The 12,950-nt window shown below is 31.0% G+C and overlaps 1 protein-coding gene across 3 annotated transcripts in view; it reads left to right on the top strand.

Annotated features, from left to right (window-relative positions):
* The window catches only part of LOC142324111 (G-protein coupled receptor Mth2-like), an 82,660-nt gene that overhangs the window by 35,344 nt on the left and 34,366 nt on the right, over positions 1–12,950 (top strand). Inside the window, exon 1 of one of the 3 annotated variants that reach the window (XM_075364773.1) lies at positions 5,025–5,816. The exons of the other annotated variants lie outside the window; for them this stretch is intronic. Within the exon in view, the coding sequence (XP_075220888.1) occupies positions 5,108–5,816 (709 nt within the window). The 5' untranslated portion in view covers positions 5,025–5,107. Of the gene's footprint in view, positions 1–5,024; positions 5,817–12,950 lie in introns of those variants that run through there. 3 annotated transcript variants of the gene reach the window in all.

Here is a 12,950-nt window from a genome sequence, read left to right as displayed (position 1 = left end):
ATAATTCAGTGTTTTAAATATTAAATTGATCAATGTTTATATTTGAAAGCAGTTTTTTAAAACTTTAAATAATCATGTGATAATTTAGTTTAATTGATTTAATACCGTAAAATCAGCTGAAAAGTAGATAAAATAATAAACTGGAATTTTTAAGGATAATCAGGAAAATAAATATTTGAAAGCAATGTGTATATAAAGCGGGTATTCTTAGTAATAATTAATTAGAAAGGTTAAATATTCATTTTTATTGATGGGTTTTTAAATTATTATTTAACACGTAAATGAGGATTTATAAATTAAGTTAATTTAATTAAAATTATTTTAACTGTTTTTTTTTAAATATAAAATTACATTTTTCCTCTAAGGGTAGTGTTTATATCAGTTGCGCATAAATTACAAGATTAGAGGAGTTATAATTTAATTAATATTTTATAATTAAAACCGTCGAGATCTCATTACATTAGTTCGGCCTAATCAGGTTAAAAGCGAATAGCGCGGATGGACGCAGGCGAACAAATCTCTAAGGAAAATGGCCCGGTATGCTTAAATAATAAAATTAAAATATGATTCAATATTATTTCAATTAAGTGGTCTGCGATAAATTAGCAAAAATAGTATCATTAAAAAAAATTAAAAAAATAGTATCATTTTTTTTTTTTTTGTTTTAATTATTTTTCTAAAGTTCGATTTACAATGAAAATTATAAACACAAAAAAAATTAATAAATTTAATTTAATATCAACAAAAAATTCTTCGGATTAGTCATCCTGACCGATTTTATTTTATTTTCAGCCGTTCGTCAGCAATAAATATTGTTTAATCCTCAACAAAAATAATGTTAAAAAGTCACACACCTACATTCACAATGACAACAACCGATTAGAACATAACGTTTAGCGTGGAAACACAGCATGCATTTCTTCAATAATTCAAAAAATGTATGTACAACAATTAATAATATAAATGTGTTGTAGTTTCTGATTATAAATAATACGGGGCTTACATTTTTTAGGTACTTTACAACAGAAAACATGCAAGCACAAGTATACGATCGTCGATTCAGAAAATGGTTTGACAATCATAACCTTCACAACCGTGTGTCATTTTAAACCACGTAATCAAATGTGCATGAATTTTTTAAAAATATTGTTGACAGCTTATGATTTTAAGTTTAGGGTAACAGTTAGATAATGTATTATGAATTGTTGTGTTAAATAACATAGGTACAATGTTTTTATGTTTGGAAGTTTTAATAAATCTATTACAGTTTCTAATATATATATATATATATATATATATATATAAATTCTTTGTTTTAAAATAAAAGTTTAACTTCAGAAGTAAATGTAGTAGCACTAGCAGAATTTCCTTTTGTAAGAATAATAATGGATCACCGTGTAATTATGAAATCTTCCTACAAAGAAGATATAAAATCTAACGAATCATTTAAAATTCAATTTTTTTCAAATAAATTTCCATTAATAATTTTCCTTGCTTCCCGGTACGATTGCCTGTTAGACATAATTTTATAACTTATTAATTCCATATAGTTCTTTGGGTGTTAAAAATTCAAAACGATATTGCATATTACAAACTGTGAAAAAGACCCCAATTTCCAATTTTATGCAGATCTTCTGAAAGAAAGTCATAGATAATTTTTCTGATGCTGCCCCTCCCACCAATTCCATTCTTGTTCGGAAGTGTTTTTTTATGTCTTAATTACATGATCCGCCTTTTCCCCCTGCTTTCTTTCTTTTTCCTATTTAGCCTCCGGCAATCACCGTCAGGTATTACTTCAGAGGATGGTATGTATGAGTATAAGTGAAATGTAGTCATGTACAGTCTCAGTTCGACCATTCCTGAGATGTATGGTTAATTGAAACCCAACCACCAAAGAACACCGGTATCCACGATCTAGTATTTTCCTCCTACTTATCCTAAATAATCAGATTTTTATAATTTTCCGTTTTGAATTTATTATTAATACATCGTTCGTTTAAGTGATACAATCGTTTAGAATTACTACTAAGAAGATTAGTGTTCCTTTCTTTGTTAGAGTATCTAACGTCTCATTAACATGAACTTCCTATACACAATGATATCCATTAAATAATTGATTCGGTTTCATTTCCAGTTAATAACAGAACTGAAATTACCTATTTCCTTCACGTGAGTGTTAACCAGTTTTAAAGCGACATCATCGCACGAATTATATCATAAAACACCCTCGATCCTTTTATACTTTCCTCTGATTGAAACATGTTGAAACGACTAGATTTATTGACTGTAAATCACTATAAAAATGAGAATAGTGTCTTCCTATAGGTTTAAGTAAACAGAAGTTCATTGAAAATTCCTAAACCCAGCATAAACAATCAGGACAGGAATCCATGAATACAAATATTATATGTATTATTTGTCGTATCTAAGGACCTGATGTTAAAAATGTCTTTACAAAATGCTGATTTCTAAACGTTTTATTTAAATCAAGTTTTGTTGTCGCTAGATAATTATCAAAAGTATATAGTTTTAAAATTCATTTACGTAACTGTTATTATAAAGTTACCCCTTGGTAAAGAGAAAAAAATTTAATATAGCGGTATGAAATAATTACAGGAATTATTGCTGAAAATTAAATTGGACGGAAAATATATGATTTACACGTCGTACAGTCAGTATAATTATAAACAGATTATGTCCTTGCACAAGTTAAAAATATTGTAAAAGGATTATATTCCGTTATTATGTTTTCAATAATAAAACTAACACTTATATAATCTTAAAAAGACTATTCAGGCGTAGTTAGGCTTTTTTTCATCATATCGCCGCACAAGCTTGAAGGTTGCGCGTGGGATATGGAAATTAAATTTTGTACCGTATGAAAAATGCCATGCCTGACCGGGATTCGAACCCGGGAATCCATGTTACAGTGGAATCCAAGTTTCTCGGTAAGAGATCCAAAGTAAATACACAGATTTCATATTTTATTTTCAAGAAATTAAGACTATTTAATAAATAAAAACAGGGTTCATTTTCTTACTCTCATAAAGACAATGGTTTCTTATCTTTTTCTTTTTATTAAAAAGGCTTTTTTTTCAAACCGGTGTCATTTTTGTAGGCTTTTGCGTAATATTTTATATAAAATTAAAATAAAAACTTTAAAGAGCAATAAAAATTTTAAAAGTAATAGTATAATCTTTAAAAAGCCGTACTAAAAAGTAAAAAATAATACGTTTAAGTTTTTTAAATTTCAGCTTTTTACAATCAGCACTAAATTTAGGGTTAAAAAATTGTTAATTTTTAATATAGTACCGATTTCAAAATAAAATAAAAACTTCAAGAAGAATTAACAATCATTTTTAATGTTATTTTTGTAAATGATTTTAATTTATTACACTGAGTGGGGTAGAATATCCTAACCATTTTTAGAAGAACTATATTTCACAGTAATTACGAAGAATTTGTTTTTATTCAAGTGCTAGATCTGTAATCACATGTATCCCATTACTGTTGAATAACCAAATTTTCAAATGTCGCTCGTTTTGGTTTACACACTGTGAAATCGGTCACTGAAACTTCTCATTAGATTTGGCAGCACGCATCCCGGTATAGCTGCTACTTCACGTTGAATTGCTGCCTTTAGTTCAGGTAGTTAACGTGGTTTTCCGGCGTAGCTTTGTAATTTAAATAAAAACATAAGAAAAAATCGTATATCGAAGATCGGGTGAACAGGAAGTCCGACCGGGTGATGTCTTCACATAGGGAAATTAGACTTCCGGAAACATCCTCCTTAATATTTCCATCGAAACCCTAACCGTACTGGTAGTCGCTCCATTCTGTTGGAACCGCGATTCGGCACGATTTATGCAATTTCTATGAGGCTCTGGAGCAAGAAAGCACTGCAACATCGGAGTATAACATCTTCTTTCTGATCACCTTCTTCAATAACACACGGGCCGATCACCCCAGACTTAACCATCCCACACCGTACTGTAAACTGTTGTGGACGAATGAACTCTTAAGAAGTCGTCTTGGGTTTGGACCGGAAGTTCTGTTTATTGACAAAATCCGAAAGGTGGAAACGGGCTTTGTTACTCATGTGAATTACTGTTTTGTCATCATTTTCAACGTTGAGTTTTCTATGAAAGCTCGTTGTGGTTCTCGATCCCAAGGCGTCGCTTCTTGAAAAACCACCAGTCTTTAAAGGTGGAAATTCAAGATAAAATCCAGTTTTTTGTTTACAGTTCCATCAGGAATCTTCAGGGTGGAGGAATGTCGACGCCCAGAATGCCGAAGGCTAGCTTCAATCGCTTCACATATTTTTTTTTTTTTTTTTATGCTGTTGCCGTCCACCCGCTGATGAAATTCTCCACCTGCAATACGATCGTATTACGAGAAGGCCAGGACCGTGGGGCCAACAAACATTGAAGGAATTTTCTCTGCAGGAACACGACAGAATCGTTATTTTTGAAAAATAACGAAAGCGCTGTGCATAACGTTTCACAGTTCCACGATGTGTAAAATGGCAGCTAGTAGGAGCAGAGTCTTCTTACCATACCACCCACCACCTCGCCAACCCGGGCAATAACCATTTAAAAATTGTCTGTTTTTCTACCCCACCCTGGTACATGACAAATTATATAAAAAACTCTTGTACATCTTTTTTTTAACAAACTATAAAATTCAGATAAAAATAAGTTACATAGGAAAATGTTTTCGCAGAATTAAGGATGTATAAAACCATACTAATTGTGATAATATATAACGTCGTATGCAATGTTATATATACACTATAGCTAAAACAGGTTCAATATATTGAATTAATTCGATAGGGAATGGTAGTTTTTAATATTACGTCATGCACATAGGAAATCTATACACATCTTGTTTACAACTTCTGTTCGCAATTTGTGGTTGTGGAAAGGAAAAGGTTAATTTCAAAAATGATAAAATAATTTTTTTCGTTTATCTTGTTGGCTACACTGTTTAATCAGAATACTAATAAAAAATTATAACGTTCAGTTAGATTAATCGAAGTGAGTGTCGATGTGAATTATGAGATGCTTTTTTGTTTTTGTTTTTTTATTTAATCGTAAAAAGGAATATAATGTTCATAACGTGTAACATATTTTTTATAATAAGTATAATATTGTTAATGAATATTAATGTATTAATTAAAAGTGACATAATTCATCCGTCAAAAAATGAACCAAAAATAAGTAATACACCGAACAGTAATTGCGCCAAAAATACGTTTTTTGTACGTAAGTGTTGCGAGATAGACCAGTATATCTTATTGGAAGAAACTGAAGACAGATGTACAAAAATAATTGAAGACGTACAATTTTCATTAGAAGATTTTTATCCTTCCAACACCACCATCGATCAAGATAAATTTACGATAGTTCATGGATTTCCAGATTGTAAAAAACTGTATCCTACAATTTTTTTTCAATTGTCAAATGACGGTAAGTTAATTGTGAATTCTTCTTCTGAGTCACTTGAGTATAGTAAACATATAAATACTGAAAACGATATAGACGATTACTGCATCGATATATCAAAACAGGATTTTTGGGGAATAACTGCACGCGTATGTCTGAATACGATTACAACTCCTATCCCGGTAGGAATGGGTATTTCTGTCGTATTTTATTTAATAACCTTCATTGTTTACGCCGTTTTACCAGAACTGAAAAATTTAAACGGTCATTGTTTGATGTGTCATATAGGAAGTTTTTGTGTAGGTTGCTTAGGCTACGTAATAACAACATCAGTAAAACATATAAAATCGAATATAATATGCTGTTCTCTGGGTAAGTTTTTAATTTCTATTTTTATTATTATTAGTCTATTAAGTGGTACAGGCAGTGTATCCTTGTGAAAAAAGATTACACTAGCTAGATGGAAAATCATCGTTAAATGTAAACCGGTGTAAAGAACCGGTTGCCCTTTTTTCATCTTCCATACTTATTCATATTTTTTCATAAATATTAAAATCAAATTATAATACGAAGTGTAACATTTACACTTTCTTTTACCATTAATTCGCATAAGTTCGAAGCATCAGGTCGAATAAAGTATTAATCGACCGTAAAAATGTAATAGTAATGTTAAAAAGAGTTCAGCGTAGGAATGAACTATATTCCTACGCTGAACTACATCTCGTGGTAATGTAGAATGAAAATATTACAAACGATACGGTTTGACCGGGATTCGAACCTGGGACCTTCCGGAGAAAAGGTTGAGAATTTACCACTCCACCACGGAGTAGCCTATTATTATTATTATTATTATTAAATTTGTACACTATTAAATTGTCTTCATTATTAATTTTAAGCTATTAAAAAGATGTTTCTTTTCTTTGCAAATCAGTAAATAGATTCATTCATACGATATGCTTAATTACCACATTTTATGAAATATGATCTCGAAAAAAATTATAATTTAAGTAATATTTAATAAATTCTTTTTAAATAATCTTTTTCTCAAAAAAATATGAGTTTTTCAAACTTAAATAAACGAGCAGCCCGTTTGATTATTGACTATTTGCTGACTGTCTGTTAGTTTGTTTAAAAAAAAAAATATTTTAATGAGAAACGAAGTACGGTCAACTGCTACTGTTCGCCGAGTAACGCTAAGAACCGACCAAAATACATTTTTACCATACGAAGGACTGGTGACCACCTGTAACTGTATTTTTAAAGATGGAAGCCTATCTTCCATCTATTTTCATGTATTTTGACACACATTCTTCAGATCACTCAAAGTTTCCGATCAGGACCCGAAACTTCAGTACAGGTACTGACCAAACTGTTGCTCTGAAGAAATTACAATACACTGACAGTTTTTATAAATTGAACAAACTTAATTTTTATTTATCATTATTATTTTCACAAGCATCAGTTTAATGAACACTGGGGGAGAACCTGTGAGGTAGAGCCCTCTGACCGGTTAGTTGACAAATAAAAAACTTATCTGATAAATAATTTTTCTAATTATATTAAATTTGATTATAATTATACTATTTATATCCAGTTTTAAATTCTCTTTATTTATGTTAAATATTAATGAACTTGTCAAAAATGTAAATTAAAAATTCCAACGTTCGATGAGTTTATATTTAAATGTATGCAAGCTTTAAAGAAATGAGTCATGTATTCCTAGAAAGAGAATTAATAGTATTCATTTTCCTCAAACTATGCGATGTAATTATTTTTGCGAAATATCACACAATATTTCGGCCTTCGAAAGAAGAGTTTTACATATTCTCCTTCTCCATTTTTTAAGCAATAATAATAATTAAATAAACCTAAATTTTCTCTATACGTTAACTGTTCAAAAATAATATTAATTCAAATTAATTTTATTTAAAATTCTAATAATTTGAATTTTTTGTACCGCTTGTATTTATTTATATTTGTATTTACATGAAAAATAGAATTTATTTTATTTTATTTTTTTGGATGATTAATATAAGCTTGAAGCTAGTGCGTGAAAATATGAAATGGGAATTTTTTAACCTATGAAAAATGTCACGCCTGACCGGGATTCGAACCCGGTATCCCCGGGTTGAAAGGCCGAGACGCTACCACTCCACCACAGAGATCGGCAAAACACAGATAATGACACTAAATTACAGCTCTACCATTCACCCTTCATCTTTTTTTTTTTAGTGAAATAGATTTCGTTTTTACAGGCGAAAATTCTAAGATAGATCAGAACTCGAATCAAGCACTTTCCGGATTGAAAATTTAGATGTAATATCTCTATTGATGGGAGATCGGCTTGATATATTTGTATCATTGTTTAACTTATTTATTACTCTTTAAAATATTTATTTACTTAAAACTAATAATAAAATACGTATTACTCGATTTTAGAGTTGTGTTAACCACCCAAAATGTATTTTTTTAAATGTTTCTAATAATTAATCTGTTTTTCTGACATCACCAGGTTTTTTATACTTTTAGATGAATGATATTTCATTTATAAACTGTCTTTAGAATTTTTTTGCTATTTCAGTTATGAATCGTTATTTTCAATAGTTAAATAACAAACTTTTTTTGTTTAGATAAGCCGAATAAGAAATACTCGTATTAGTATAAATCAAAACAATATGATGCCCGGTAGTACCCCGACTATCTGTATATCAAGAATAACAGTATACGTCTTTTTTTCTGGAAATTTATTTTCCCTTCAAGTTGGTTAAAAAATTCCCGAAGTTGTTTTCATTCATTCCACAAATATAAGGAATACATACAGTCCGCTACCGCACAACATTAGAATTTACCTTTGCAAATCATCCCTCCTACAAAACCGTACAAACACACAAAGACTTTAACCAAAACATGCAAATAAAAATCATTGTTTCAACTTACTAGAACTATATTAAATTTATACAAAAACGTTATTAAATTTTTTAAAATGTGAAAAAATTGATCCGACTAAAAAAAGAAGAAAAATTTGTTTTTCCATTACGCCATCAATACAATCTTTAAGACATTGTCACGTGTTCGCGGCTCGACCAGGATATTGAGAGACTAATAAATACAAATGTTTATATAAATACAATTTATTGGTTTAAGAATATACAAAAATAAGACAAATCAATAATAATAATGACAATATTCATTGTTATGAGTAGATTATTATGAATATGTTGTTTTCATTCAACAATGAACAATAATAACAACCACAACAATAATAATAACAATGAATAAATTACATATGAAATAGTATTTCAAATAAGGACAGGATTTTGTACTGTTAGTTTAATCATAAAAACCAGAATTCAGTCCAATTGACCAAAGACATTATAATGACCGCTAATATTAACACTTTTAACAACTAGTATTGTATTAACAACCAGATAAAATTAGACCAGTGTAAGTTTCGTACAATTCCATTTACTGCAAATATTTTTCCTACTTGCAATAGAACTACCCTAACAATTTATGAACGGAATTAATTTTGTCACTTTCACAATTATCTAACAATAACTCACCGGACAACTTCCTGCATTCACCCACTGTCCACAATGGAATACTTGTGATGTCACTTTATATTTGTTACTGCACGCTGATTGATAACGTGTCTCACAATCGCGTCGAACACACCTCGCAGCGCTCGCTTATCTTCGCTTCATACTGACTTTTCCCCTGGTCAGAGCAGTCATATACCCTGACCTGCAGAACCGCCGCATTCGTTAACTGTTGAAACGTAAGAATTATCGTCCGCGTCCTTATTTTTTTTCTCCCATAAATTCCTACTCTGGTCTGATAGCTCTTCTCATCAAACAACAGCTGTTGGAGGTGTACCATTGACAGTATTACAAAGAACGATCGTTAAACGGACCTGTTAGCCTGTGAAAAGGATCCCTTCTAGTACCCTTCTGGATTCCGTCATAAATATTTTCTCATACTTCTTCTTAATCGGATGGAATCCATTACTCAGGTCCGTTATACTGGTGTCGTTAAATACTTTTTGAAGCCGGTTCCTTACAAGTGCACGAGATACACATTATAAAAAACTTAATTTAATTAAGTTTTCAGGCTAATTCCTAAAATCTGGCGCAAACTTCAAAAAACAGATTTCATGTATTGTATTGAAGGCATATTCGAAAAAATTATTTTTTTCTTTTCAGCGTAAAATTTTTTTGAAGTCTTCAGTCTTCTTCAAAGATTTTTATTTTATTCTTTTTAGTTTCGTTAGTTTCTTCAAAGCAGAAATACGGACAGAGGTCTATAAAAGTTGATCCGCAAGCGCCTTTCAGATGAAACTTACGAACAAAGATTAAACAGTATTTTGTTGATTCATAAACGTATTTGTAATGAAATTCCTGAACAACGTTCAATTCGATTGATTGTTGTAAGAGATCGTTAAACGTGAAATATTGCGAAACAAAAGAGCCGATGAAAGACATACTCGTTCATAGAGAATACGTCAAGTATCAAGTAATCTAAGGCATGTATTCAATGTAGAAGCTTTTCTAAAAGCAATAAATACGTCCTAGATCAGAATTTTTCGCCCAATACATTTTTTAATGGTCCAATACCTCTTGTTAGTGATGTGGAACCGTCGTGGGATCATCCTGATTGTTTAAGAAAATGGTTCATCGGTGCACTTTGTGAAAAGTTATGTCCGGACAAACAAACAAACTATTGTAGGTTGAATTTAGAACGCCTCCTTTTTGAAGTCACTTAATAAAACCAACATTAATGAGCAAACACAACATAAACTGAATACAAACTCGAATACTAAAACCTATTTTTTTAAGAAAGTTACTAAAAGCAGAGAACGGGTTTAGGTAAGGTAGATGAAACTAACTTCGTAAAAAAATATGTTCATAGAAGGCAGCATTGAATATCTGCAGTAGATAAAACTATATCATTCCATTATTGATGTAGGCAAATTAGAAACAGGGGGAAAAATATTTTTAGATTATTATTGTAAATCCGGCTCAAAATTGATACTAAAATCAAAAAAGAGAATTTTACTAAAATACTCGTATTTGAAAATTATTCACCACCATAGTTATTGAAATTCTACGATAAAGAAAAAAGGATTTAAGACCTACAGTTTTATTTTACCGCGGTCATAAATAAAAACTATTTATTAATTAAAAAAGGGTACGTCAGTGAACGGGAAAATTTAAAACTCCTGTTTAGATAAGTTTTTATTTTAACACGAATGTTTCTTCAGTTTTCTATTAAGACAAGCCATTTTATTTTTTAAAAATACTTGACAGGTGGGCCTTTACGATATGCGCACTCTTATAGTCTTAATCGAAAATTCTCCACTGTTTGTCGGTGTAACGAGTGCAACTTGTTGAATTTGTCATTTTAGTTCCACTAATATTTGCGGTCGCTCGACATACACCTTGCTCTTGAGCGGTCCCCAAAGGAAAAAGTCGCATGCGGACAAATTATGAAATCTAGCCGACTAAACAATGTCCCTATTTTTGGATGTGATATGGTTTCGAAAGAGTTCTCTTAATACACATAGCCGCAGTATTACTTGCGGTACCTCTTGCTGGAACCACGTAATTTGTGGAAATCGAATTAATTCTTGCCTTAAAAATGGGGTGACCGTGCTTGTGTAACCACCTGATGTAACGGTTGTAGCTTTCACACGATCGTCTTGAAAAAATAATGATCCAATAATGCCAAATGACAGAAGTGAACATCATATTGTCACCTCGGACTATCCAACGGTTTTCCATGTAACCGAAGCGGGTTTCCAGCGTTAAAATATCGGGTGTTTTGCTTATCTCTGTAACCATTCAGGTGAAAATGAGCGAAGCTCCACTGTATGTTTATGTCATAATAATCTGACATAAACATACAATGGATTAAATTTTCTTCTCTATCCAAACGTCATCCAATTTTATAGGGGTGAAAACGTCCTTATAAGATTAGTAAATCCGTAGGATTCGATGGTTCGCTGATATTCATTGCTAACGAAAATTTAGTTGCAAAACGTTTTGATTGCGGGTTATGGCAGTTCGAACTCTATCAATGTTTTCTGGCGTTCTAACACTTTTTTCAGCTCTTTTATTCATGTTTTAAATTTAATATGCATCTGACCGCTGTTCTATGTTTACTAAATGCCATTATATAAGTGACAATATACCATCAAGTTCAGCGCCCTCACCCAAACGTCAAATTAATAACCAACCTTTTACATTTTCTCGCTCTACTGAGGCGTTTACGGGGATGCTCGTTTATAGGCTTTACCGTCTAATAATTCTTACAGCAAAAATGTTTTTTTAATTCTTATTAAAACTAGTTTAAAGTAAAAAGTATCTCTGCTTTGAAAATCTACAAATAAGTCGGGTTTTTTTATAAAAAACTAAAATTTTGTTATACAAAATTTTTAATAACCGATTAGAGATAATGAAAGACTACACCGCTCCTAAATCTATCATCACACTGCGGTGTAATCGATCACCGCCGAAGCTTTTGATGCTTATACGTAGGAGTATGGATGTGGAATTTTATTGCGTATAAAAAATGCCACGCCTGACAGGGATTCGAGCCCGGGAACCGCAGATGAAAGGTCGAAATTTGAATTCCTAAAATTATTATTGTATTATATTTTTACAGCCATGAAAATGCATTAGAGTAAGCTCTTTTCATATAATTGCAGTTAATTACAATTACTATTTACAATCTTCTTGATTTTTATGACTAATCTTTGTATAACAAAAAGAACATTCAAGAAGTCATAATTTAACATCGATTGAACTATCGATGGAGAAAATATAATATCCATAGTTATGTTTAGATTGAGATTGAAATTACCATCCGACTATTGTTTGGTGGTAATAAAATCTCCTTTACCGTAGCAAATTCATTTTCCAAACCTCTGTTACAAAAGTTACTATATTTTAAATAAACGGATCAGTAGTTTTAAATAAAATGATTTTCAATATTAAAATTTATTATTTTTCTTATTTCAATCGTATTCAGTTAAAAATATAATTCTTAGGTAACCGATTATCTTTTTAAATATATCCATTAAATTCAATTTCTTTAAATATTTTGGGTAATTTGATAACAATAATTTTCAGTTTTAGTTATCCTAAAAAATTTATTTTTATTTATTTTTCACGCAGATCAAAGTATTTAGTCTGCGGCTTCGTGACGCGAGTGGTAGCGTCTCGGCCTTTCACCCGGAAGTCCCGGGTTCGAATCCCGGTCAGGCATGACATTTTCACACACGCTACAAATCATTCATCCTCTGAAGCAATATCTAACGGTGGTTCCGCCACTACTTTCTTTTACAGATCAATTTATGCCAATTCTCCAATAAGGTACGCAGATCAGTTGTGTGAAATAATATAGATGTTTATAAAGATTGATACAGTTTGTTTTTGATTATTTCTAATAGTCTACTAAAAAAACGGCCAAAGGAAAACGGATATATCAAGCGCTGAAATAGATTAA

The sequence above is a fragment of the Lycorma delicatula genome, chromosome 4 (assembly GCF_047948215.1).
Source record: "Lycorma delicatula isolate Av1 chromosome 4, ASM4794821v1, whole genome shotgun sequence".
NCBI classification, from domain to species: Eukaryota; Metazoa; Arthropoda; class Insecta; order Hemiptera; family Fulgoridae; genus Lycorma; species Lycorma delicatula.
Note: the sequence above shows the minus strand (reverse complement) of the source record. Positions and strands in the feature narration are given on the sequence as shown.